Here is a 25,070-nt window from a genome sequence, read left to right as displayed (position 1 = left end):
AGAAGTCATAGTTCAACTTTCAGAGAGCAGAAGTGACTGGGTTACAAGCTCTAATACTTAATAGATTAGGGTTGTATACCATGTGTGCTGTGTACTTCTATAATTCTTGCCTGAGCCAAAGTATAATAAGATCTTGGGCTCTACTTTGTTGCTGGGAGAACCCACATCAGTGCCTTGGGATATAATTTAATCTAAAGCTTTATATCCCCAGTGTTTGTATATTTGTTTCACTGTACACTCCGTCCTTCCACTGTAATCCTTTTTAGTTTCTGAATTGGTTGAAACTAATTTCCTTTGCCATTTGATAGAAGCATCTAGTATTTTAGATACATCTAGTCTTTGAGATGCATCTAATCTTTTTATGATCCAGGTAGATTCTATATTCTTTTCATATATTTCTTATTTGATTGTTAGCTACACATCTAGTCATTTTATTATTACAGGCTTGTGCATGCTAAGTCACTTCAGTCACGTTCAACTCTTTACAGCCCTGTAGACTGCAGCCCACCCGGCTCCTCTGTCCATTGAATTCTCCAGGCAAGAATACTGGAGTGGGTTGCCATGCCTCCTCCAGGGGATTTTCCCGAGCTAGGGATCAAACCCATGTCTCTTAACATCTCTTGCGTTGGCAGGCAGGTTCTTTACCACTAGCACCACCTGAGTATTATGGGCAGTGATGTGCAATTTTTTTCCACCTCGGTTAGCCACCAGGGAAGCCCAGGTCTTCTCTTTTCTAGTAGCTAAGTCATGTCCGACTCCTGTGATGATGCTGTGGACTGTAGCCCGCCAGGCTTCTCTGTCCATTTGATTTCCCAGGGAAGAGTACTAGAGTGGGTTGCCATTGCATTCTCCAAGGGATCTTCCCCACCCAGGGGTCTAACCCACAACTCTTGCATTGGCAGGTGGATTCTTGACCACTGTGCCACATGGGAAGCCCCAATTCTTCTCTTACTCATCACTAATAAAGTTAGGTCATTCATTTGAATCTGAGGAGAATCCCAGTGGATATATACTAATTGGCCAAGTCCCTGAAAACTTTGATGAAGTTGGAGTTAAACAGCTGACTTAGCTTTTTACCAAGTCTTCAGAGATCTTATTGTTTCTACTGACAGCCAGAGCAGTTCAGTCCAAGCCAAGGGAATGGTACTGTATATTCTTAGAGTGTGTATTTTCTTTTCTTTTTAATCCTGATTAGTTTTAACAGATGTCTTTTTGTATATAAAGATAGTATAGTTTGAGCTTTTGAGTTTTTGTTAAAAGGATGGGTTTTTCACTGATTGTTTCTCATTTATTTACTTGGTTTTTGTGACATCAGGACATATTTGTAGAGTGGTTGTTTTCAGAGATATTACTGTAAATAGCCAGTACTGTTGACACAGATTTTTCCTTGCACTATATTTTTAACTTCTAGTTTTCCTTTCTGTAGTTACTTTTTATAATATTTTCTTATCACATTTCATCTGTAAGAGCTAAAGTCAGCCTTTGCAGGAAGCCTACTTTTAAATAAGATTAAACATTCTTTTTATGTGTTTTAGATTCTGGAAGTTACGGTCAGTCTGGGGGTGAACAGCAAAGGTAAAGTATATGCACGTTTCAATAATACCATGAATGAGTAGAACTGAGAAAAAAAGATATATTTAGTCAGGTGTCCCTCTTGAGATTTGGTATCTTGACGTCTTAAAGAGTTAAATATTAGCTTGTTAAGGGGAAAGAGTTGGCCTAGGTACCTAGGTGCTATAAAATATTTTTCTTTTTTTAAAAGGCTGTTTGAATCAGTAAATATAGATGCCCCCTAGAGATTAAAACAAATCTCACAGGTATTGTAAAGATTGTTTTCTTTAAGAAAGTTTTCAGCGGAAATCATTATTAAAAGGATTTAAGCAGTTGAACTATAACAGCTTCTTAGAAAAAACATTTTTTGGATGTATACAATATGCTAACATGTTTCTGGAGTGGATTTTCTTGAAGTGCTATGATAGAAGTGTTTAGTATTTTTAAAAGGCTCCTTGCCATGCTCACAATAAAAAGTCTGTTTTTATGTGAATACATTCACATGTAGTAGGATTCTCTTGCTTACTAGAAATACAGCCTTCAGCTCATACTATAAATGTTTTGCAGGTCAGTGTGAGATTTTCAGGAGAGCTTCTCAGATATCATCTGTCATCAAGTTTTAAGCTTAATGAAAACAAAACTGATTTGACTTTTTTATTCTCATAGGATAGACCCTTGTAGTAGGCAACTGGCAAATGTTTATTCAATGAAATATATTTTATAAAGTTAAATTCTTTTAGTACTTGATAGCTCTAAACTAATAATTTATTTGGCAGGTGTTTTTATTTTCCTTTGGCATATATTCAGAAAGTTTATTTCTGACTTGTTAAAGCTTATATACAATAACATTAAAGTTCAGATCTGAGGAAGCTACATGTTTTCATTCAGTCAAAAACTGCCAGGCTGTGATGTACCACTGAGGGTACAATACACTTTTACTCTGTGATAGTGGTCTGAAGATGTACATACCTCTATTACTGAGGCACTAAAAACTGGACATTTAGTGCCACACTGTGGCTCTTCTAGGATCTTAGAGGCAAGTTAAGGTAAATGGTAGGAAGAAATTAATCTGTCAGAGCACAGTTAAATTGATTGAAGCTCTAACTTAGAGTTTGGTTTTTTTTTTTCACTGTACATATTTATGGGTCTTGCTACCATGTAGTCATTCCTCTCTATCCCCAGCCTCCCACCTACCCAAGCATAATTCTCTTGGGATTTTTTAGCTCTGGTGGTAAAGTTTTTTGTTTTTTTTTTTTTGGCACAATAAGTGTATTTTTATTTATTTTTATCTTGGGCAGCGTTGGGTCTTAGGTGTGGTGAAGTTTTTTTTGTGGGAGATTGTCAAAGCAAAACTTCTGGTGATTGACATTCAAGAGGTCTCGGAACGACTTCATTTATGCTTTTGACAGTCTTTGGTTACCACCTTTCAATTTAGACTCTAAGAGGTAGGCAGGTTGACCATTTTTCAGGAAAAAAGCTTGTATTTGAGTTGAAAGTTGAAAACAAGGATAGAGTTCTTTAAGCTTTTAAATTCTAGCACGTATCTTTCAAGTAGTACGTCTTTCTTTTACAGTTATTCTTCCTATGGAAATCAAAGCAACCAAGGTTATGGACAAGCACCACAAGTAGGTTAAATATAAATTGAGTTCTTTATAAATAGTTTTAATCTTAAATATGCAATGAAACTTGTATTTATCTAAATTTCAGAGCTATTCTGGCTATGGACAAACTACTGAGTCTTCATATGGACAGAACTATAGCGGCTACTCCAGTTATGGACAAAGCCAACCAGGTTGGACTGATTTGTTAAATTTACTGTTTTAGAAGTTAAAAAATCAGAACCTTTCCTAAATGTGTATCCATTCAATCTTTAGGTTATTCACAGTCCTACAGTGGTTATGAGAATCAAAAGCAGAGCTCATACAGCCAGCAGTCTTACAATAACCAGGGACAGCAAAATGTGGAATCATCAGGAGGGTAAGGAAACAGTAGAATGCTGAGGTTGTGTTGGGAAGTGAAAAGAACACTTTGGGTGTTAAACAGTTTTCACCAAAAAGTCCTTGCTTTAAACATTTTTTTCAGAAAAGTATAGATGAAGTATGAATTTCATAGTTTTGTGTTATAAAGAATGTGGAAATTGTCAGTTGATATTTTGTTCTTTTCATGTGTTACTTATAAAATTAGTTCAGCTCTAAATGAATGCACGTGATTTAAATGTTAAAAAGTAAAATTTGGACCTCTGCTTTATGCCTGAGGTGAAATAAAAAAGCTGCCTGTGTTTACTTACCAATGTTTACTTTTTATTTCAATTTTATTTTTTAACCATTTTAATGTCTTACCTTTTCAGGGACAAAAATATTAAAGAAAAAGTGCCAAAAACTATCCACATATTTCAGATACATTAAAAAATGTTTTAATTGTTAATATAGGTAGGTGAATATTAGCAATTTTACAGGTCTTTTTTTTTTTTTTTTAATAATTTTTGGATTTGAGGGGCCTGTCCTTGTTATTAATTTTAATAATAGCAACTTTTTTTTACTGTGCTTTACAGTTTGTGAAATGCTTTTGCATTCCCTAATGTAATTGGGAATGCACTATGAGATAGTACCAGTAATTATCAAAAGTGAAGAGAAGTTGTTAAGATTATATAGCCTTCCAGGTTACACAGCTAAAAAGTGAGATAGAAATTGAGGTCACTAGTATTTTTTTATCTCTGCGGGAAAGAAATTATTCAAAAGAAATTATTATAAGTGAAATTCAGTTAAATAAAAGCATTGGGGAAGAAATTAGGAAAAGATTTATGAGATCACATTTATCAGTCTTAATAGATAGGAGAGTGCTTTGAAAAGTAGAAATGGAATACAGGCATAGGGAATACTATTCCCAAAAGCATGTTACGTTAGCAGGTTCTTCAGGTCCTATTGGTTAGTTTTAAATTTAAGGAGAATCTTTTTATAAGGATACATTTTTGGAAATGAGACATCTAAGTGTGGACCAAAGAGAAATGTTAGATTTGGTTTAAATCATTCTCAAGGACATTCTAGGATTCTTGACCATTGTTGTCATGTGCTTTGGATAGGGAGTTGGGGGACATACTGATCTTTATTAGATGTTTTGATCACTTGATGCAGAATAAGATGTGACTGTTAAGATAGGAGGCCATTTTTGTTCCCACTCCCCCCCTCCCCTTTTTTTTTTTAAAGTAACTCAAAACATTAGAACTCAAATCCAATGAACACTCCCATCCTGAGAGCAGGTAATTAATAACCATATTGCTCAGAACCTGCTTAGAATCTTTTTTTTAATTGCCAGAGATAATAAAGCAGTTTTCTTTGATACTTAGACTTCTTTTCAGTTAAAAAGTGGCATCACAAAGCAAGTTCCTTCTACTCAGCAGACTAAAAGTTTGATTTAATTGCTAGTTTCTAATAGCAATATTTTGTGCTATTGGACATGCTTGCTGCTGCTGCTGCTACTGCTGCTAAGTCGCTTCAGTCATGTCTGACTGTGTGACACCATAGACGGCAGCCCACCAGGTGCTCCCATCCCTGGGATTTTCCAGGCAAGAACACTGGAGTGGGTTGCCATTTCCTTCTCCAATGCATGAAGGTGAAAAGAGAAAGTGAAGTTGCTCCGTCGTGTCTGACTCTTAGCAACCCCATGGACTGCAGCCCACCAGGCTCCTCCATCCATGGGATTTTCCAGGCAAGAGTACTGGAGTGGGGTGCCATTGCCTTCTCCGATATGATTAGAAGAGTATACTATGCTTAGAAGAGTATACTAATGATAAGGTTCTAAAGATAAGAAAGTAGTCCCCAAAATATTAAATATGATTTTCTTACTTCTCTATAGTTTTCGAAAGTGTGTGATTTTTCTCATAATGCGACACCTCTTCAGTGATAGTAGAATTATTGTTTGAAAGTCATTCCATTGGTGATAAGATTCTCTAGATACAAAAACTAGATGATTCTCACCAGAAAAGAGTAGTTAATGTGGTTGAGGTCTTATAGCAATCACTCAGTTGGTTTAACTACAGTAAACAGTCCTGTAAAGTCACTTAAGTTGTTGATCTCTGTTTTAGCCAAGGTGGAAGAGCACCTTCATATGACCAGCAGTCAGACTATGGTCAACAAGATTCATATGACCAGCAGTCAGGCTATGATCAACATCAAGGCTCTTATGATGAGCAGTCAAATTACGATCAGCAGCATGATTCCTATAATCAAAACCAGCAGTCCTACCATTCACAAAGGGAAAATTACAGCCACCACACACAAGGTAAGATATGCTGACCTCTTTTTTATTTTTTTGGTTGTATTTTCTTTTCTTTTTTTTTTTTTAATATAAATTTATTTATTTTAATTGGAGGCTAATTATTTTATAATATTGTATTGGTTTTGCCATACATAACATGAATCCGCCACTCTTATTTTTTTTTTAACCTTCAGAGAATTGTTTGTGTATTGAACTTTGTTTTGAAAGACCCAATACAAATTATAGATTTCAACTGTAAAAATTTGGAGTGACCTTGAACATATGTTCTTTCTCATATCCATCAAAGTTAGTTTCTTAGATTGATATTTCTGAACTTCTTGGAGACTCCAAATGGTCACGTGGTTGGTTTTTTTTTTGGTGGCTAATTAAAAAATTTTCTTTGTTGTCTCAATAAAGTGATCAGTTGACAGTGCTGCTACTGCCATTTTTTTTGTTTTAATTTGAAAATTTTGTATTTTTTGACTGCACCATGAGGCATGTGGAATCTTAGGTTTCTAACCAGGGATTGAAACCTTTCCCCCCTCAGTGGAAACACGGAACCTTAACCAGTGTACCACAACAGGGAAGTTCACACTATTAGTTCTTTTTTTGGTGGTGGTGCTGTATGTGATTTGAGAAAATTATGACCCTATATTAACCTTCTCTAACATCATACCACTTTATCTTTACTGTGGTATTTAAGAATCTGACCAGCCATAAAAATGAATTGCTTCAAGGGCAAAGGTCCTGCCTTACTCATTTTTATACCTGCTTAATAAATATTTGTTGACTAGTTGAATGAATGACTTAGCAACTGATTAAAATAGAAAGTTCATTCACTAAATACCTTATTCAGTGCATATATTCACTACTATTTCTCAGTTTGAAAATCTGGTTATTCCCTATCTGTGTTTTATTTACATTCAGATATTTTTGACATGAAAAAAAGTAGCTTTTAAGATTAGGGTGTTCTTTTAATTAACTAGTGTTCTGTACCTAATGTACTTAAACTATTTCGTTTTACCATCACATCAAAATGTGTTAACTATGTCACCGTTTTGCTGGCTAACTTTGGTAGAATGGGATTTGACACAGGTATAATTCTCATACATTTAATTCCAGATTGTGTTACGGTGACTTGCATTTGAGTTTTGTGCACAGGTACCATTTTCTAAAGGTCACAGGTGATTTAAAGAGCCATTTAGGATTGTGTTGTGGAAAGCCTTTGTCAGAAATTTCAAGTTACTCATGTATGTTTGTGTTAATTTTCTTTTCTGTAGATGACCGTCGTGATGTGAGTAGGTATGGAGAAGATAATAGAGGATATGGCGGGTCACAGGGAGGAGGTAGAGGGCGTGGGGGATATGACAAGGATGGAAGAGGTCCTATGACAGGATCAAGGTAAGTTTTTAGGTACAGATGCCTACATTTTTTTTTTTTTTTTATTTAGCTGGTTTGATTCCATCATCTGATTTTGTTAAGATGCCTGAAAAAGAGATGTTCTAGACAAGAGGACAGAAATTCAAATTTTATTTTCAGTGTTAAGATGTCACATAAATTACCTCAAAATAGATTTTCTTAGCAGTTAATTTTTGTGGTATTAAAACCAGTGGAGAAAAGTCCCCTATTATAATGTGGTTAAACCACTTAACAATATTTTTCATGCCAGAGCTATAGACTCTAAACTCATTTAAAAGATGACTCTGGGAAATCCAAGTGTTTCAGTCTGTAGAAAATAAAAGGTAAGTTTAGAATTCTAGATTGGAAGATAGGCTGTTCTTTAATCTTGAATCCCCTTGGGATGGGAAAATATTAGGAAGCAATAGCAGAGTATAAAGTTGAGGTTGGCAGAGGAGAGAAAGATTGTATGTAACTGAACTGTTTTGTTCCTATTTTTAAGTAAATAATTACTGAAATAGTACAATGTCACATACCATTGTGTATTTTGTCTAGACTAAGCTGTGGAAAAGGAATGACTTTTTAATTCAGCTTTCCTTTTTTTTTATTGTTTTACCAGGTTTTGGTATTTACTTATGGCATATGTTATGAAAGCTGGTTTTAAAATTACTTTCAAGTATATCTGTAAATTTAGCACTTTTGCTCTAAAAACAGGAATGAAAAAATAGTTGGCACTTACTGTCCTCAGATGAAATTTGTACATTGCAAATTTCATGTATAAAATATATAGGCTTGAAGGATAATTTGTGTTCTTTGGGAATTGAAATTGTCAGCAGCATGTTAACTGGCAATAATACCTCAGTACTCTTTTGCTTCTTAGGGACTGAGTGAGTATCTGTTCCCTGAGGTAACCTGAGAGAATCAGTTACATATAGCACTGTTAATTTTTCAACTGAGCCAGGAATTCTATCTCACTGACTTTCTGTTTAGTGTGCAGTGCTTTGATCTAACAAATCTAAAGTCTAAACATATTTGAAAAACATTTATAAGACTTGAACATTAAAAGTTTTGATTAATAGCCAAAGTCAATGTATTAAAGTAGAGCAACTCTGTTGTATGCCTCTTCGTTATCCAAGAGGAGAGTGTATCATCATGTGGATATAAGTGAACAGTGTACAGGGATACAGTGCTTACTCTCTATCCATAGCTTCCACCCCTCAAACAGCATCTCAGACAGGATAACTAACAGGTTACGTGCTTTTCCAGGTAATATGTTTTAGATCAGAGGTCCCCAACCTTTGGCACCAGAAACTGGTATTGTGGAGGACAATTTTTCCACAGAGTGGGATTGGAGGGGGATGCTTTTGGGATGATTCAAGTGTTTTACATTTATTGTGCACTTTATTTCTATTATTATTACATCGGCTTCACTTAATATCATCAGGCATTAGATCCTGGAGGTTGGGAACCCCTGTTTTAGACAATTAGCTGCCTTGGGATGCTATATGTTTTATAGTATATCATAAGTTTAATTTTCATAAGGAGGTTATAATTATATGTATAGATTACCTGTTAAATTATGTCTGTCTGAAAATAGTAGAATCCCACTTTTTAGAAGGAGGAGAGTAGGGAAGTCGTTAAAAATATGTTTTCAACTTTGGTAGATGACTTATCTTAGAATCAAAGAGTTGAAGGACTTTTCCAGATAAAGGAGGAAAGATCCATAGCTTAACCAACCCCGGTGTTTTAAGCACTTTGATAACTCCTTGGCAACATATTTCAGTATAATTTTTGACCCAGATATTGAATCATGAGCTAAATTTTTGATTTTCAAAAATTTTATTTAACCTTAGAAGCTCTTCAAACAAAATCTTATAGACAAGCCCAATATATATTAGGTCAAAATGTCTGGTTCAGGTCAGGGTAGAATTTGGGGGTGGGGAGGGGTTTTGCCCAGTTGCTATCTATATATATACATACACTCCCTCCCTCCCCTTCTACTCCCCTTCCCACCCCACTAGTAAATGGAATGTACATAAAAGACCTTTTTAAGAAATTTATGTAGTTGCTTATGTTTACTTTCTATACTGGATTGGCAGACTTCAGTGAGAGGCCACATAGTAAGTAATTTAGGCTTTGCAGGCCACATGTTTTCTGTTGCAGTTGCTCAGCTCTGCTCTTGTAGCACCAGAGCAGCTATAGACATATAAATGAATAAACATGGTTTTCTTCCAATAAAACTTAGTTTATGGGTACTGAAATACGAAGTTCATATAATTTTCATGTGTCACAATATCTTGTTCAGGATGTGATTTTTTAGCTTACTTACAGGAGTAAAGTATTAAAAAAAAAAAAAAAAAGGCCCAGTTTCAGGGCTTGCTTTCCTGTACTTGGTTTTACATTTAAGTACCAAAATACCCAAACATCTTACGTTAGTCTTCATTAACACTCCCATTTGTGTTTGTAATCATCTTATTTAAAAATAGCAAAATTGAAAATATCCTTTCAGGGCTGTTTGAAGAATATCTGACATTAGTTGGGTTTATAATTAAAGAAGAAGGGGCACAGTTTGCTGGTGAAGGTGGGCTGGGTGGTCAAGGATGGGACATTCTTAAGACTCAGGTTGTTGCTGGACTGCAGAAAGAATTCGGACCAAAGACATCTGTGAGCTTTCCAGTTACCAAAGAGAAACATGTGAAGACTATAGGAAACAATGTTTTTCTTTGGAAAAGCACTTGCAGCAAAAAAGATTGAATTTCTAATTGTTATCTATTAAGTTGGTGCAAATGTAATTGCGGTTTTGAACTGAATTTCAAATCATTATAACTAGGTTCAAACACATCTTTTGACAACAGTAGAAGCTGTTATAAATCAACCATTTTGGCCAACGACAGATAAGTTTGTTTATTCCTGTAGCATAAAAATCTGTGCTTCCGGATTCGATGAGAGTTTGGAAAGCATTTTCTGCCTTCTACTGGTTATGGAAGCATTTTCCCTGCAAAAAGTTGTTGAGATGCTTGAAGAAGTGGTAGTTGATTGGCAGGAGTTCAGGAGAATGTGGCAAATAAGGCAAAACTTTGTTGCCTGATTCATTCAACTTTTGAAGCGTTGGTTGTATGGTGTGTGGTTGGGCCCTTTCTGTTGACCAATGCCAGCTGCAGGCATTGCAGTTTTTGGTGCAATCAATTTGCTGGGCATACTTCTCAGATGTAACGGTTTTGCTGGGATTCAGAAAGCTGCAGTGGATCAGATGGTCAGCAGGCTACCAGATAGCGACCATGGCCCTGTTTTGGTCCAAGTTTGACCTGGGAAGTGCTTTGAAGCTATTTCTCAGTCCATCTACTGAACTGGTTGTCACCAGTTGTCATATAAAATCCACTGTTTGTCATAATTCACAATTGCATTGAGAAATGGTTTGTTGTTGTGTAAGAGATGATGACACTTCAAAATGATTTTTTTGATTTGCAGTCAGCTTATGAGGCATCCACTTATCAAGCTTTTTCACCTTTCCAGTTTGCTTCAACTGCCTAGTAATCATAGAATGGTCAACATTGAGTTCTTCAGCAACTTCTCATGTAGTTGGAAGAGGATCAGCTTTGATGATCCTCGCAGTTGGTCGTTGTCAACTTCTGATAGCCAGCCACACACGTCTCATCCTCAAGGCTCTCATTTCCTTTGCAAAACATCTTGACCACCTCTGCACTAATGTGTTCATTAGCAATTCCTGGGCCACATGCATTGTTGATGTCGTGCGTTGTCTCTGCTGCTTTATGACACATTTTGAATAAGAAAATTGCCCGAACTTGCCTTTTGCCTAACATCATTTCCCTAGTCTAAAATAAATGTAAAATAGACATCAAATAATAAGTCAATTAGCAAAAAAAAGTGAGAAATTGCATTAAAATGATGTATAACATAATCACATTATTTATTTGAGTGTATTACAGTATCAAATAGCAAAGTTCAACAATGCAAAACCACAATTATTTTTGCACCAACCACATAAAATGCCACTGACCTTCTAGTGTACTAGAAGCTTAAAGCCATAATTTTTCTCAGTGTTTTTAACTTTATCATTGCAGTGAATGCATTGTAAAATTACTAAAACTAGATAATCATTTTCCATTATTAGTATGTCATCACATTAAGTAGTTTTTTAGGCTTTAACATCTCAAGTCTCAAAAAGTTATCTTGAATTGTGAATGTTCTTAAAAGAGTTTTTGAATAGCTTGCTTGGAAATGTGCATGTGTGCTAGTGATAGTCCAGACAGTGCTGCCCAATAGAAATATAATGCGGGTCAGCAGTGAGCTACAGATGTAATTTAAAATTTTTTAGTAGCTACATTAAAAAAATAAGTGAAGTTAATTTTAATAATAAATTTTATTCTAATATATCAAAAATATTTTATCATGTTATTAGTATAGAAATTGAGATATTGCACATTCTTTTTTTCATATGAAGACTTTGAAATCCATTTTGTATTTTACGTTTAGAGTACATGTCAGTTTAGGTTCTCCATATTTCAGAAGATCAACAAACAGCTGCATATAGCTAATAAATGCTGTATTGGACAGTGCAGCTCTAGAATGATAGATTCTTGGTCTTCTGAAATGTTGATAAGTACTGAATCCAGAAAGCCTTTTTACCACACCTATATGGAATGGGAGGAAATAGAACATAAATACTGAAACTTCCCTGTGGTTCAGTGGTTAGGACTTCGCCTTCCAATGTAGGTGGTACAAGTTCATCTCTGGTTGGGGAGCAAAGATCCCACATGCCTTGTGACTGAGAAGCCAAAACAAAACAGAAACAAAAAAGATTTTTAAAATGGTCCACATCAAAAAGATCTTAAAAAAAAAGAACAAATAGAGCTACTGTTGAGAAATGGGATCTAAATCCACTTGAGTCATTTATGTTTGGAATTAATATTAGTCTGGCGTGCTGCAGTCCATGGGGTCACAAAGATTCGGACACAACTGAGCAACTAAACTGAACTGAATGTTGGTCTTCATATCCAAAAAATTACATTCTGGACTACTGGTATGAAAAATCAAACATAGTTTTTTTAAGAACTAACCTTTTTCAACTTTAGCTATGTTGCTTTTTCTCTCTCGGTATTGAGTTTTCTGAGAATAAAAATTCCTGTATTCCCCTGTTACTTTTGGAAGTTTTAGTCCTTGAATATAGATATATTTGGAGTTTTAAAAATTAAATTTTGGAAATAGAGATTCTGTCGAAGAACATTTTCTTTCTTGACAAGCACCTGAAATTAAATCTGATTGTCTTCTCTAAGTATGTAATGCTGTAACAGTGAAGGAACCCTCAGTCTACCCTTGAGTAGGCTTCTCATCATTTTGAACCTGGGACAACCATTTCTGTAGTTGAGTCAAGAATATACAGTTGATTTTTCTTATGCAGGGGACACTCAGTCATAAATTTGAGTATGGTTATATTGTGTCTCTAGTAAATACCTCTACTTCTTTACTTTAAAACATTCTTCAGGAATTCTTTGTGTGTACAGTTTTGCTTTTCCTGGGAAGAGAAAAAATTTGTTGTGGCAAACACCTTGACTCAGATGTTCATATGCCTTCATGTCTTAATTTGCTAGTGAGGCCTTAGCTTAGTTTATAGAAAAGGGACTTGTAACTTGACTGAAGATTTGAAAGAAAGATTCGTAACCAAAGGCCCGTCTTCTGTTAACTGATTTGGTAGTGGTACTATTTGAGGTTTGTTTACTGTATTTAATACAGTGTTTCCTGGTAAGGAACTGTAATTAATTGAACTTTCTTAATAAGGAAAGAAAAGTGTTGAAATACTGGAAATTGAAAGAAAGCCCCACATAAAATCATAGATTATCTAGACAAGTGCTTCACTAACTGTAATATACATACGAACTCCTTGGGGATCTTACTAAAATGTAGATTCTGATTCAGTAGGTCTGGGTGTGCTTGCTTTTCTGAGACACTTCTAGGCTCTGCCTTTGTTGCTATTCTATAGACCACCTTTCAGATAGTAAGGATGGAGACCAGCAATCCCTAACCTTTTTGGTACCAGGGACTGACTTCATGGAAGACAATTTTTCCGTGGACTGGGAATTAGGGGGATGGTTTGGGGATGATTGAAGTACATTACATTTATTGTGTACTTTATTTCTAATCTAATGCTGCTGCTAATCTGACAAGAGGTACTGGTTGGGGATCCCTGGTGTAGACCCTTATTTTGTGAAAGAGGAAACAGAAGCCAAGGGAGAATTACTGACTGATCTATGTTTTCAAGATTGATTAGTGATAGTTAAGACTATATATCTTGAGTCTCTTAATTTGAAGACTGGTACTTATTTAATATACTGTGTTTGAAGTGTTCAGCTGTTGAATTTTCAAAGTGCTCAGTAATGATGACTTAAGTTAAAATATTATTATATGGAGGAATAGGAGATTATAAACCTATTCAGATATTTATTTTATATCCCTTTATATTTTACAGGGAGTATGTCCTTTTTTTTTCCCCTTCTTATTTGTTCAAAGTTGTATTGCTGGCCAGAATAGATATTCCAGGAACTAGATGATGTATGAAATTGTGTATTTTCCCCCCATTGCAGCCAGATATGAACAGTTTGATTCTTGGTTAAGGTGACAGCAAAATAATTCAGTGGTATCTCTTCCAGCACTTAGTTGTGAAAAATTTCTATTTGAAAAAAACAACAACAACTTTATTCTGGGTATTTTAATGTCCTGACATAGGAATATGGGCTTTATATTTTCACTACTTCTTTTATCATCATTTCTAATGATCATATGATCATCTTTGAAGAAATCTGAGATATCTTGTTTCTAATAAGATTTTTAGCAGTTTAATCTCAGAACTCTGGCTTCCTTTCCCTAAAGAGTTAAGCAGTGATAAAAAAGGCCATTTAGAAGTATGGGTTGATGGGAGGGCTTGGGTAATGTTCTGAAAGAGAGGTCTTAGATACTCAACAGGAAACTATGTACTTGAAAGACCTGAGCTTCTCTTTGTCTGCATAGCCTTGAAATAGGCTTATTCTCCTTTTTAGATTTCCTGGGTATCAAATAAAAATTAATAGCAAATTGAGATGCTTGTGTCTATAACTGTATACCAGTTTCAAGGGAAATTTTTTTTTTTTAACATCAAGGTAGTTAGAATAGACTTAAAAAATTCTTTCTCATTTATTCAGAGGATTTTTCTCAGGATGGCTCAGAAAACCCATCTTGATGGCAGAGTTATTATTAAAGGGACATTAGTACATTGGAGAAGGAAATGGCAACCCACTCCAGTGTTCTTGCCTGGAGAATCCCAGGGACGGGGGAGCCTGGTGGGCTGCTATCTATGGGGTTGCACAGAGTTGGACACGACTGAAGCGACTTAGCAGCAGTACATTGGAATAGTTTCTTGGGTTATAGTAGAAGATGAGTAGTAGTAGAAAATTAGGTATCACTATCTGAAAACTTGTTGATTATTTTTATGTCCGTATCAGCACATGAATCTTAGAAGATAATATGGTTCAGTTAAGAGAAACAAACTTTTAATGTATGAGTATTTAAAGAGTTCCTTGATAAGAGAACTTCTTATATAAAGCTATGCACGCAAGGGGCATTGACTTACTGGCAGTGGAAATTGCCAGTTAAAGTCATTTCTTGTGGAGTGTGTAGCATTCTGTCTCTGACAGTCTCCTGATTGGTGTGCAGAGCATGAGTTGGCTTGAATTTCAGTAGTTCTGTGATGAGATCTAGCATATGGCAATTTAAAGTTATACTTTCTGCTAGCTCATTTTGCTAGGTATCTGAATGATTTGAATTTTTAAGACTGCTTTCATTCAGTCTCACTTTTGTGTGTATTTGTACCTCGCTTTTTCCCTCATCTCATAAAACCCACTGTTTGATATCACAGTAGAAGATAGTGCTCAAGCTTTTTCCTCTCCCATTCTGTCAAAATTTTAACCTTGCTTTTTATTCTTCTAGGCCTTTTCCTTTTTCTCATATTTAACAAAAATATCCCCTTGGAAAGAATGTTTGCTCTAGTTTAGCATTCTTCCTGTTGTGTCTTCAGTTTAAGTTGATTTGAATAGTATCCCTTTGGCTTGGGGTTGGGAAGATTTTAAAGTAAGAGTATATTAGATATGTTCTGTAATGCTCTTGAAAAGGCACCCTTGTGGAAATAGATCCTTGGGAAAACATTTAGGTGAAAACAACATTTTGAAGTCTATGAAATGAAATTTACTGGAAAGTTAGAGGTGCTACTGTTTCCTGGGCACTCTACTTGAGACAGTTAAGTGTAGATTGAGCCCAGGGCTCAGCACATTAGAGACTTAAGGAAGAAATCATTTCTTCAATTTTTCCTCTGCAGTGGTGGTGACCGCGGTGGCTTCAAAAATTTTGGTGGTAAGTGCTGAGTATCCCAAAATGTTTCAGTGGAAATGCTATATAAATCTAAAAGCCACCAATATCCCGCAGACGTAGTCTAAGCCCTTTCTTATTCTGTTGAGGCTGGTGTGTGTTGTGTGCTTTAAAAAGTTATATACATATTTATCTCAAAATATTAAAAAGACAAAGTTGATCTCAAATAGTCCAATGGGTTTCTACACAGTGAATTTGCATGAGAGTCTGTGGTGACCAATGAATGAGACCGTCACTGGATTTTGTCAATAACATTTTTTAATAAAGGTAGCTGACATGGTGTTTTAAAATTACTAGGGTTTTCCAATCAGCCTTCACAATCAGAGCTTAACAAAAGTGATACTAGCATAACGCCAAAGTGGCTGGTGCCGTCTGGGACAAGCTTAAGGGAATATTGACATTCATCTTGATTTCTTAAACTTTTAATAAAACTTAGTTTATATATTTACTTTGTAAATCTGTGATGGTTACTTACAAGGATTTTGAAAGTATTGACTTTTCATGCCTTGGTTATTATTACTGTTTTAAATGATTTCTAATGAGTCGCCTTAAATAGCTTTCTTTTTCTTTCTCTTTTCTTTTCCCTTAGGTCACAGGGATTATGGACCCAGACCAGATGCTGGTAAGGTTTATAATAGTTTGTGACTTTGCCATTAAGGAAATCTTAGTTTTCCATTTTTTCAAAGGAAGAATATGTGTGTTTGAAAGAGTTAGGACAGGAGGAAGATTTGACTTGATAGTATTGCCAGAACCAGGAAGCTTCCCTTTTAAAGATGTTCCAGCAAGAAAAATTCAAGGGGTTTGGAAAGTTTGCTAAGGAAAATCACTGTTTGTGCTTTCCGCTGCTCCCTCCTCTTGCTTTTGTGAAGAAACACTTGATTTTGTGTTGCTCATTAGCATTATTTATTTAATGACTATAAATCAGGTACAAGAGGATTCGTATCATTGGGGAATTAGAAGTAGAATAGCTGTGTTGAAGAAAATATGTTGGATTAATAGTCTGCTTAATGGGCCTAAGAAACCTGAAATCATATATGAGAGAGTTGTCTTATTCTGCGCAGAGGTCCCTAATTTCACATGCCTTTTTATTTTCAAATGAGGTTCATGGCTACCTGGAGCCTTTTGAAAGTTATGATTTAGATATTATTAAAAATTTGAGTTAAAAATTTTTAATATATATTGAAATCAGAACTTGGTTTTTATTAAGATGCTAAAGTACTCTATGTGGATGTCAGTTTCTGAATTATCTCTTGATGGACTGAATTTTTGTACATCTTTCTTACTTTGTTGTACTAATCCAAAAGTATGTGAGTAAGGTAAGGTGTGTGTCATGGTGCCCCTAATTATCTCATGAGTATTAACATATTCTGGTTAAGGTACATAGATTACGTAAGAAGTCCACACTCCAGTATCATTTGTCTCTTATTTATACCCTCTGGTATATATAAAGCTTATTACAGTGAATGGGAAGTGAGCAATTCTGCTGGCTTGCTTGGAAGTCCAGAGTGTCAGATTCGGGGAATTTCTACCAGAAAGCCTTAAAAGTATTGATTAGCCAGAAAGAATTAAAGCCCTCCGAAGAAAGGAATGCTACTTTATACTGACTTTCTTCATCTCTTCCTGAGCTTGAGTCCTGTATCTGAATTTGAAGAGTAAGATTTATAAGATCTTCAAAGTGTGGACTTGAGCCACTTTTCATGAAGTTTAGTTGTAAGAATTGACCTACCAAACAATTACTGTTACCACTTTGTATGTTTATCATAAGAGGTTTCCTGTATTGGTCCCTCTTCCTTTTGGTCATAGAAATAGTTGAATATTGGACAATAAATTACTGTTCTTGGTTACTAAACAGGATATAGTTAAACCTAAGCAGTATATAAAATTAATCATATATATTTTTTTTCCTTTAGATTCAGAATCTGATAATTCAGATAACAACACAATCTTTGTACAAGGACTTGGGGAGGGTGTGTCTACAGATCAAGTTGGGGAGTTCTTTAAACAAATAGGAATCATCAAGGTGAGTTAGAAGTTGGCTTATGTTGCAAATCTCATAATTATTAACATTCTGGTTAAGATACATAGATAATGTAAGAAGTCCACACTCCAGTATCACTTGTCTCTTAAAATTCCCTGATGCATGTGTTCACCCCTGGCTGTAGGCCTTTGGTAAATTTGCTAAATGCATAAAGATTTTATTCCTTGCTTTGTGTTTACCTTTCCGCAGCCTTCCACAGCTTTGGTTTTCACTCTTAGTACTCTAAACATAGTCTCTGCCTACCTCCTAAAATTGTGAGAACCAAATGAAATTGTGTGAACATTTTTATATTCTGAAATAACAACATACGAAAACCCAAGTTATTACTAACAACTTTTTATGTTGGTATTTAATGTCTGCTATATATTTGCCCAATATAATAATGCTTTATTTCATAACTTTAGTGTACTTAAGCGTCTTGTGCACTGTTTCATTAATAAATTTTCATCTTCAACTAGAAAGCGGCATTTAGAGCAGTGTTAGTAGATTATAGCATTTGCCTGAAATCAGGTTTTTTTGGGTGTCTATGAAATTACTTGAATTTTTTTTCCGCCTCTTGGAGAGCAGACATTTCTTAAGAAATTAACACATTAAATATGTTAAAAAAATTATCATAGTTTTGAAAAGTAAAAATTCTTGTCTTCCACTCCCTTCTCAGCCAAATCCAGTGTGTACGCCTTATTGGTAATTTATTTGCTTGGTGAACGTTCTTCTTGGTGTTTTGTTTTGTTTTTTTTTTTTTAGTTTTACAAGGTAAATGTTTATATGAAGCATTATGTTTATTTCTTTGTGGGTTTGAGGAAATTATATATGGATAAAACAGTATGACATGTATCATTTTTATAGTTTGATTTTCACTTAATGTATTTTAGATTTTCCTTTTCAGAACCTACAGATAACTTCACTTTTATGTTAAGTTGGTAGTATTTATAGTATGGATATGTGAATTCCTTTAAAAAACTAAGTTTTTAATTTTCTGTGTGGTTCATCACTTTTCTTAAAATACTAACACCAGCTTGTTCGTTCCTCAGACAAATAAAAAGACTGGAAAACCAATGATAAATCTATACACAGACAAGGACACAGGAAAGCCAAAAGGGGAGGCAACAGTATCGTTTGATGACCCTCCTTCAGCTAAGGCAGCCATTGACTGGTTTGATGGTATACCTCATTCATATACTTTCAGTGTGTGGTTTTGATAAATGTTTTCTGGTCTTGAAGTCAAAATACGTTCTGGTATACAATGATTATCTTCATATTTACTTTTTTAGATATCCTATTGAGAATACAGGCCAGAATTCTTATATACCTTTAGAAGTGAGATGAACTGTTTCTTTGTCTAAAATATTTCCTAATGTCATCCTTTGTGCTTGAGGCCACCCTCATAGAAATGTGAAGGGTTGGCCTGGTTAACTATATTCTTTTAAAATTTAGGTTAATTTCCCTTCAAATACAATGTTAATATGTAGTAGAAGACTTGTACAATAAGACTTTTTTCCCCCTGAAAATAAGAAAATATTAAAAAATAGAAGAAAGGAGTAAAGCTTCCATAGTCTATATAGAGAAAACTACTGGTATTTCTTCCAGCTTTTTAAAATGTATTTTAAAAATAGTTTTATCATTCTACGCCAAATGTAGTTTTGTCTCATGCTTTTATTTCCTTGATGTCTTATCATTTATTGTTTTTGTTGTACCTTATATTGGGGCTTCCCAGGTGGTGCTAGTGGGGAAGAACCCACGCCATTGTGGGAGAATAACACTGCATGCTTACTGTAGTTTATGAGCTAGGCACAGTTCTAAGAACTTTATGTGCATTAACTCAGATCTTCACAGTAACCCTGTTAGTTTTTTTTTATTGCTTTTATTACCATCTTACAGATGATGAAACTCAGGCAGAGAGATAAGTAATTTCCAAGATCACAGAAGAAGTGTATTAGGGCTCAAATTCAGGCAGTTGGGCTGCACTGTCTCTGAAGAAGTAAATTGTGTCTGATTGATAGGCACATGTGGTTTCTCCCAGTTCCAAGATTATTGCACCTGTGTCTTCCAGTACATAGTTGCATTTTAATCTTTTGCTCTGCTGCTGCTGCCGCTGCTAAGTCGCTTCAGTCCTGTCCAACTCTGTGCGACCCCATAGACGGAAGCCCACCAGGCTCCCCTGTCCCTGGGATTCTCCAGGCAAGAACACTGGAGTGGGTTGCCATTTCCTTCTCCAATGCATGAAAGTGAAAAGTGAAAGAGAAGTCGCTCAGTCGTGTCCGACTCTTAGCGACCCCATGGACTACAGCCTACCAGGCTCCTGCATCCGTGGGATTTTCTAGGCAAGAGTACTGGAGTGGGGTGCCATTGCCTTCTCCGAATCTTTTGCTCTAAGCACATCTTATCCTCTCGCCTTTGAAAAGCCAGGTCCATCCTCACTTCTCTGTTTCGTAGTTTCTGTGACTCATAAAACTGTTTAGCTTATAATAGGTTAAAACAGTTACTCTGTCTTTCCCTCATAGGGCAAATGAGCCTCTTAACAGAAACTCCATAGCTCAGATCTTAATTACCAGGTCTTTGTAGAGCTTTTAAAATATTTATCCATGGTTTGTTTCCTATGTCAAAGAGCTTGCTATACCATTTGACACTGTGGAAGGTTGCCAGTCACAGCAATTAGAATTTGCTGAGGGGGCTAAGACTCCTAGATTTATAACTATTTTATGAATCCTTGGGCACCTTTTTCTGATATGTCTGTTCTCTTGTTTAATATATAAAGTGAAAAGGCTAATTTTTGTCTCCAAGGCCCTGGGACAGCAGAATATGTGCATATGTACATGCATATAAATTCACAAATGCACACATTATTTTTAAAGATAACTACCTCAGATGGTACCAACAGTATATAGTAAAAATTGAGTTTCCTTTCTACCTTTTCACCTACTGAGAGTTAAGCAACAATAGGCAGTGTATAAATAGGCATATGTGTGCATATGCATGCATGCACACACACACACACACACACACACACTCATTCCCTTAAAAAAAGAAATGGTCGCATACTACATTCATTGGCTTTCATGTAAAAATGATTAGACATGAGCTTTTTTTTGCTCAGTAAGAAGTGACTGTCTCCCAGTGACAAATTTGTTCTATTCAGTAGATTGTGTCATATTTTAGTACAGTTACCTTGACTCTTGAACGCTACTGTGTTTGAATTTCTGTGAGAACGCGTGAGTTATTTCTCTGAAATTAAAAATTTCCGAGGCAGTTTTATATTTTGTTAAGAGGTGGAAATGTGGAGTAGCATTTCTTCAAAACTATTTTTGTTTTGTTTTGTTTTTTTTTTTTAGGAAAAGAATTCCACGGCAATATCATTAAAGTGTCCTTTGCCACCAGAAGACCTGAATTCATGAGAGGAGGTGGAAGTGGAGGTGGGCGACGAGGTAAGATTCTTGTTCACAGGCATTACACAAAGGGTTAGATTTTCTGTCTTAAAGTGAGATACAGAATAGAAGATGAGGTAAATAAAGTGTTATAACAACTACGAAAGGATGGAAAAAGGTTCTAGAAATCCCTTTGGAAAGCTATATAATGCAGTTTGTTTCAGTTGAAAATTAGGAGGCAGTTTAACTGATTCCTAATTTGGTAGTTAATCTGACCTGTTTGTGAGTTCCCTGATACAGTTACTACCAACTTATTTCTGTTGTGTCTTAATTTCTTAAATTTGGAATATGTCTTCTCACCTAATCTTTATCACTGAGATTCTCAAACTGAGGAGGGTACTGTAGAAATGAAGTTTCTTAGTGCATTATTTGAACTATAATGTGCACCTTGGAGTTTCTTCCATATTTCCTGTGTTGACTGAATAAGTAAAACCCCAAATCAGAGAATCATGGAGTTCTGCCATAAGAGGTTAATTTGCGGGGAGCAGCCCAGTTATTGATGAACACGTAGTTCTTTCATCTGATGCTTTTCCTCTGCTTTGTTAATATCTGCTACTGATTCTTCCCTCCTCCTTACTTACCCAGGCCGTGGAGGATATAGAGGTCGTGGAGGCTTTCAGGGGAGAGGTGGAGACCCCAAAAGTGGGGACTGGGTTTGCCCTAATCCGTAAGTATCCCATTTATTTTGGTGGATGTAGGAGTTGGGATTGGATTTGGAAGGTGCAAGAGGGGGTTCTGAATCCATTGCAAACTGTTGAGCATTTTATTTTCCTTCTTTCTTAGGTCGTGTGGAAATATGAACTTTGCTCGAAGGAATTCTTGCAATCAGTGCAATGAGCCCAGACCAGAGGACTCTCGTCCCTCAGGAGGAGGTGGGTCAGCCTTAACGGCATCTGCTTCTAATCTCTGACTAGCATTAAGGAGGCTTTCCATGATTCTGCTGGCCTTACTGGTTTTCATTTCCACCTGCAGATTTCCGGGGAAGAGGCTACGGTGGAGAGAGGGGCTACAGAGGCCGTGGGGGCAGAGGTGGAGACCGAGGCGGCTACGGTGCAGACAGAAGTGGGGGTGGCTATGGAGGAGACAGAAGTGGTGGTGGCTACGGAGGAGACAGAAGTGGGGGTGGCTATGGTGGAGACAGAAGTGGAGGTGGCTATGGTGGGGACCGAGGAGGTGGCTATGGTGGGGACCGTGGTGGGGGCTATGGAGGAGACCGAGGAGGCAACTATGGAGGAGACCGAGGTGGCGGCTATGGTGGAGACCGAAGTGGCGGCTATGGTGGAGACCGAGGCGGAGGCTATGGAGGAGACCGAGGAGGCTATGGAGGAGACCGAGGAGGCTATGGTGGAGACCGAGGAGGCTATGGAGGAGACCGAGGAGGCTATGGAGGAGACCGAGGAGGCTATGGAGGAGACCGAGGAGGCTATGGTGGAGACCGAGGAGGCTATGGAGGAGACCGAGGAGGCTATGGAGGAGACCGAGGAGGCTATGGAGGAGACCGAGGAGGCTATGGTGGAGACCGAGGAGGCTATGGAGGAGACCGAGGAGGCTATGGAGGAGACCGAGGAGGCTATGGAGGAGACCGAGGAGGCTATGGTGGAGACCGAGGAGGCTATGGAGGAGACCGAAGTGGGGGGGGTTATGGAGGAGACCGTGGTGGTAGCGGAGGCTACGGTGGGGACCGAAGTGGAGGCTATGGAGGAGACAGGAGTGGTGGCGGCTACGGAGGAGACCGAGGTGGAGGCTATGGAGGAGACCGAGGTGGCTATGGAGGCAAAATGGGAGGAAGGTGAGTATTAGAATGTATTCGCTAATGTTTCTACCTCACTGCTCCTAGATTTTAGAATCTAAGCCCCTTTCATCACATTTTCTTCTTGTCCAGTTTTTTATGACTTGAATTTCCCATTGTCAGCTCTTTCAGTTAGGATGGAGAAGATCCATTTAGTTCCCTACTTAGTAATTTCCAAAATTTATTTTGTTTTGGAAATTCTTGAGATCTTTATATTTGAATAATGTATGATAGGTGTGTGCATTCTTATAGCTAAAGATAATAGAGATTGAGAGATGATTTGAAACTGTGTAAATCAGGGATTCTTTTTTTTTTTTTTTTACCAAGTTTTTTGTTTATTGATCTTGTTCTGCCAAACTTGGCATCAACTTTTTCTCTTGCTTGCTATATGGTGCACTCCCTCCTAATTTCTTATATATTCTCCAGATTTGTTTCATTTTATACAAATGAAGACAGTAATAGTTAACAGTAATTCTGACCTTGAAAATGCTTCTTAAAACCTAACATTTTCTATCAACATTCTTATCTCTTTCCCAAATTTTCTGATCTTAATCTGAGGGGCAAGCATACCTTTTATAGGGGTGTGCTTTTTCAGTCACATGTGCTACCTTGCAGCTGTTTCTTTGGAGATTGTTACACTTTTTCCAGAATAAAAATCACTGGTGGTACTGATGGGAGTGTGCGATGCACATGAAAGGTGTAGAGGCAGAAGGAGTTGAGTAACCAGTGATGGAAAATAATTTCAATTACTGTACTAAGCTTCTCTATGTCAGAAACAGTATAGGGCAGCCAGAATTAGTATAGCATAGAGTTCAGAGCACAGAGTTTGGAGACAGACTATCTTCTTTGAAATCCTGGCCCCACCACTTATTATTAGCTGTGTGGCTTAAAGTAAGTTACTTAACTCTTTAGAGCATCATATTCTCATCTGTAAAATAGGGCTAATGGCATTTAGCCCTATTTTGTGGAGTTGTATTAGATTATATTACAGCTGGCCATGATAATCACTGAATAATTGTTACCTATTAGTAATGATCATCTACTGAATACTTCTTGCTGCCAAGTCGCTTCAGTCGTGTCCGACTCTGTGCGACCCCATGGACTGCAGCCTACCAGGCTTCTCCGTCCATGGGATTCTCCAGGCAAGAACACTGGAGTGGGTTGCCATTTCCTTCTCCAACTGAATACTTCTTAGTGTGTGGCAAATTGTGTGAAACTGTCTTTGTATACTGGAGTTCCAGTCCCTCTGTCAACCCCAGGAGTAGATGTACTTTCCATTTTATGGAATAAGAAATGTTAGGTAACTTTTCCAAGATCACATAATAAGTGGCAGATCCAGAATTCTTACATGAATGTGTTTGCTTGCTTATTCCAGTAATCTACTCTCTTTAGAGTGCTGGAATGGCAAGGTCTCCAACCTGAAATACCACAGTGGTTTAGTCTTTATTCTAGATGAAAAAATTTTTAAGAGAATTAGTCACAGCAAAGCTTCTAGGAACTTTGTGTGTCTTAAAGCTGATAAATTAGACATTTAGTAAGCACCTTCTAGAAGTAGAGAAATACACTAGGCATATTGTCATCCTTATAGAAATTTGTCAAGCAGATGCTAGTCAACAGCATCCTGAAGAAGGGTCTGATGCTCCCACTTGGTAGAAAATTAGAATTTAGTCTGGCTCTTTATTTTTCATTCCTAGAAACGACTACAGAAATGATCAGCGCAACCGACCATACTGATGACTGTTTTGAATGTTCCTTTGTCTCTGACAAGATCCATAGAGAAATTGCCAGAGTTTGCCTGCTGCTTTCCTCATGGCCTCTTCTTGGGTAGTGAAATTAAGTGACATTTGAATTTTTATTTGGGTGGGAGGGTGGGGACAGTTTTTCTTTTAGAAATGTCAGTTGAAATATCCCCCTTTAGGTTCCAGCCTTCTCCTTCTCAACTCTTGAAGCTAAGTGCGTTGTAAAATATTGCCAAAATGGAAAGTGTTTTGTAATACTGCAATAAAGAATGCTTGTTTTGTGGACTTTTGTACATTAGTGCATTGTTTGGTCACACGTAGGGTGCAGTTGCAGCAGACTTGAACCCTAAAGAATTAGGAAATGAATTCTACTTCATGAAATTAAAATGTTACTTCCAACAATATTTATTGATCTCCTACTCCGTTAAAAATAGTAGTTTCCAAGCATGACTGTGTGTCTGAACCAC

At 36.7% G+C, this 25,070-nt stretch overlaps 1 protein-coding gene across 1 annotated transcript in view; it reads left to right on the top strand.

Annotated features, from left to right (window-relative positions):
- The window catches only part of TAF15 (TATA-box binding protein associated factor 15), a 30,342-nt gene extending 5,659 nt beyond the window's left edge, over positions 1–24,683 (top strand). The window contains exons 2-16 of the mRNA XM_061390348.1: positions 1,536–1,575; positions 3,125–3,176; positions 3,259–3,343; positions 3,426–3,528; positions 5,633–5,829; positions 7,086–7,206; positions 15,566–15,600; positions 16,205–16,237; positions 17,526–17,635; positions 18,685–18,814; positions 20,983–21,075; positions 21,661–21,742; positions 21,859–21,947; positions 22,048–22,864; positions 24,559–24,683. Of these exons, the coding sequence (XP_061246332.1) occupies positions 1,536–1,575; positions 3,125–3,176; positions 3,259–3,343; positions 3,426–3,528; positions 5,633–5,829; positions 7,086–7,206; positions 15,566–15,600; positions 16,205–16,237; positions 17,526–17,635; positions 18,685–18,814; positions 20,983–21,075; positions 21,661–21,742; positions 21,859–21,947; positions 22,048–22,864; positions 24,559–24,598 (2,027 nt within the window). The 3' untranslated portion in view covers positions 24,599–24,683. The remainder of the gene's footprint in view (positions 1–1,535; positions 1,576–3,124; positions 3,177–3,258; positions 3,344–3,425; positions 3,529–5,632; positions 5,830–7,085; positions 7,207–15,565; positions 15,601–16,204; positions 16,238–17,525; positions 17,636–18,684; positions 18,815–20,982; positions 21,076–21,660; positions 21,743–21,858; positions 21,948–22,047; positions 22,865–24,558) is intronic.
- Positions 24,684–25,070: the final 387 nt, after the last annotated feature.

Source organism: Bos javanicus, chromosome 19 (genome assembly GCF_032452875.1).
Source record: "Bos javanicus breed banteng chromosome 19, ARS-OSU_banteng_1.0, whole genome shotgun sequence".
Taxonomy (NCBI): domain Eukaryota; kingdom Metazoa; phylum Chordata; class Mammalia; order Artiodactyla; family Bovidae; genus Bos; species Bos javanicus.
The sequence above is the reverse complement of the archived record's forward strand: the minus strand, read 5'-3'. Positions and strand labels throughout refer to the sequence as shown.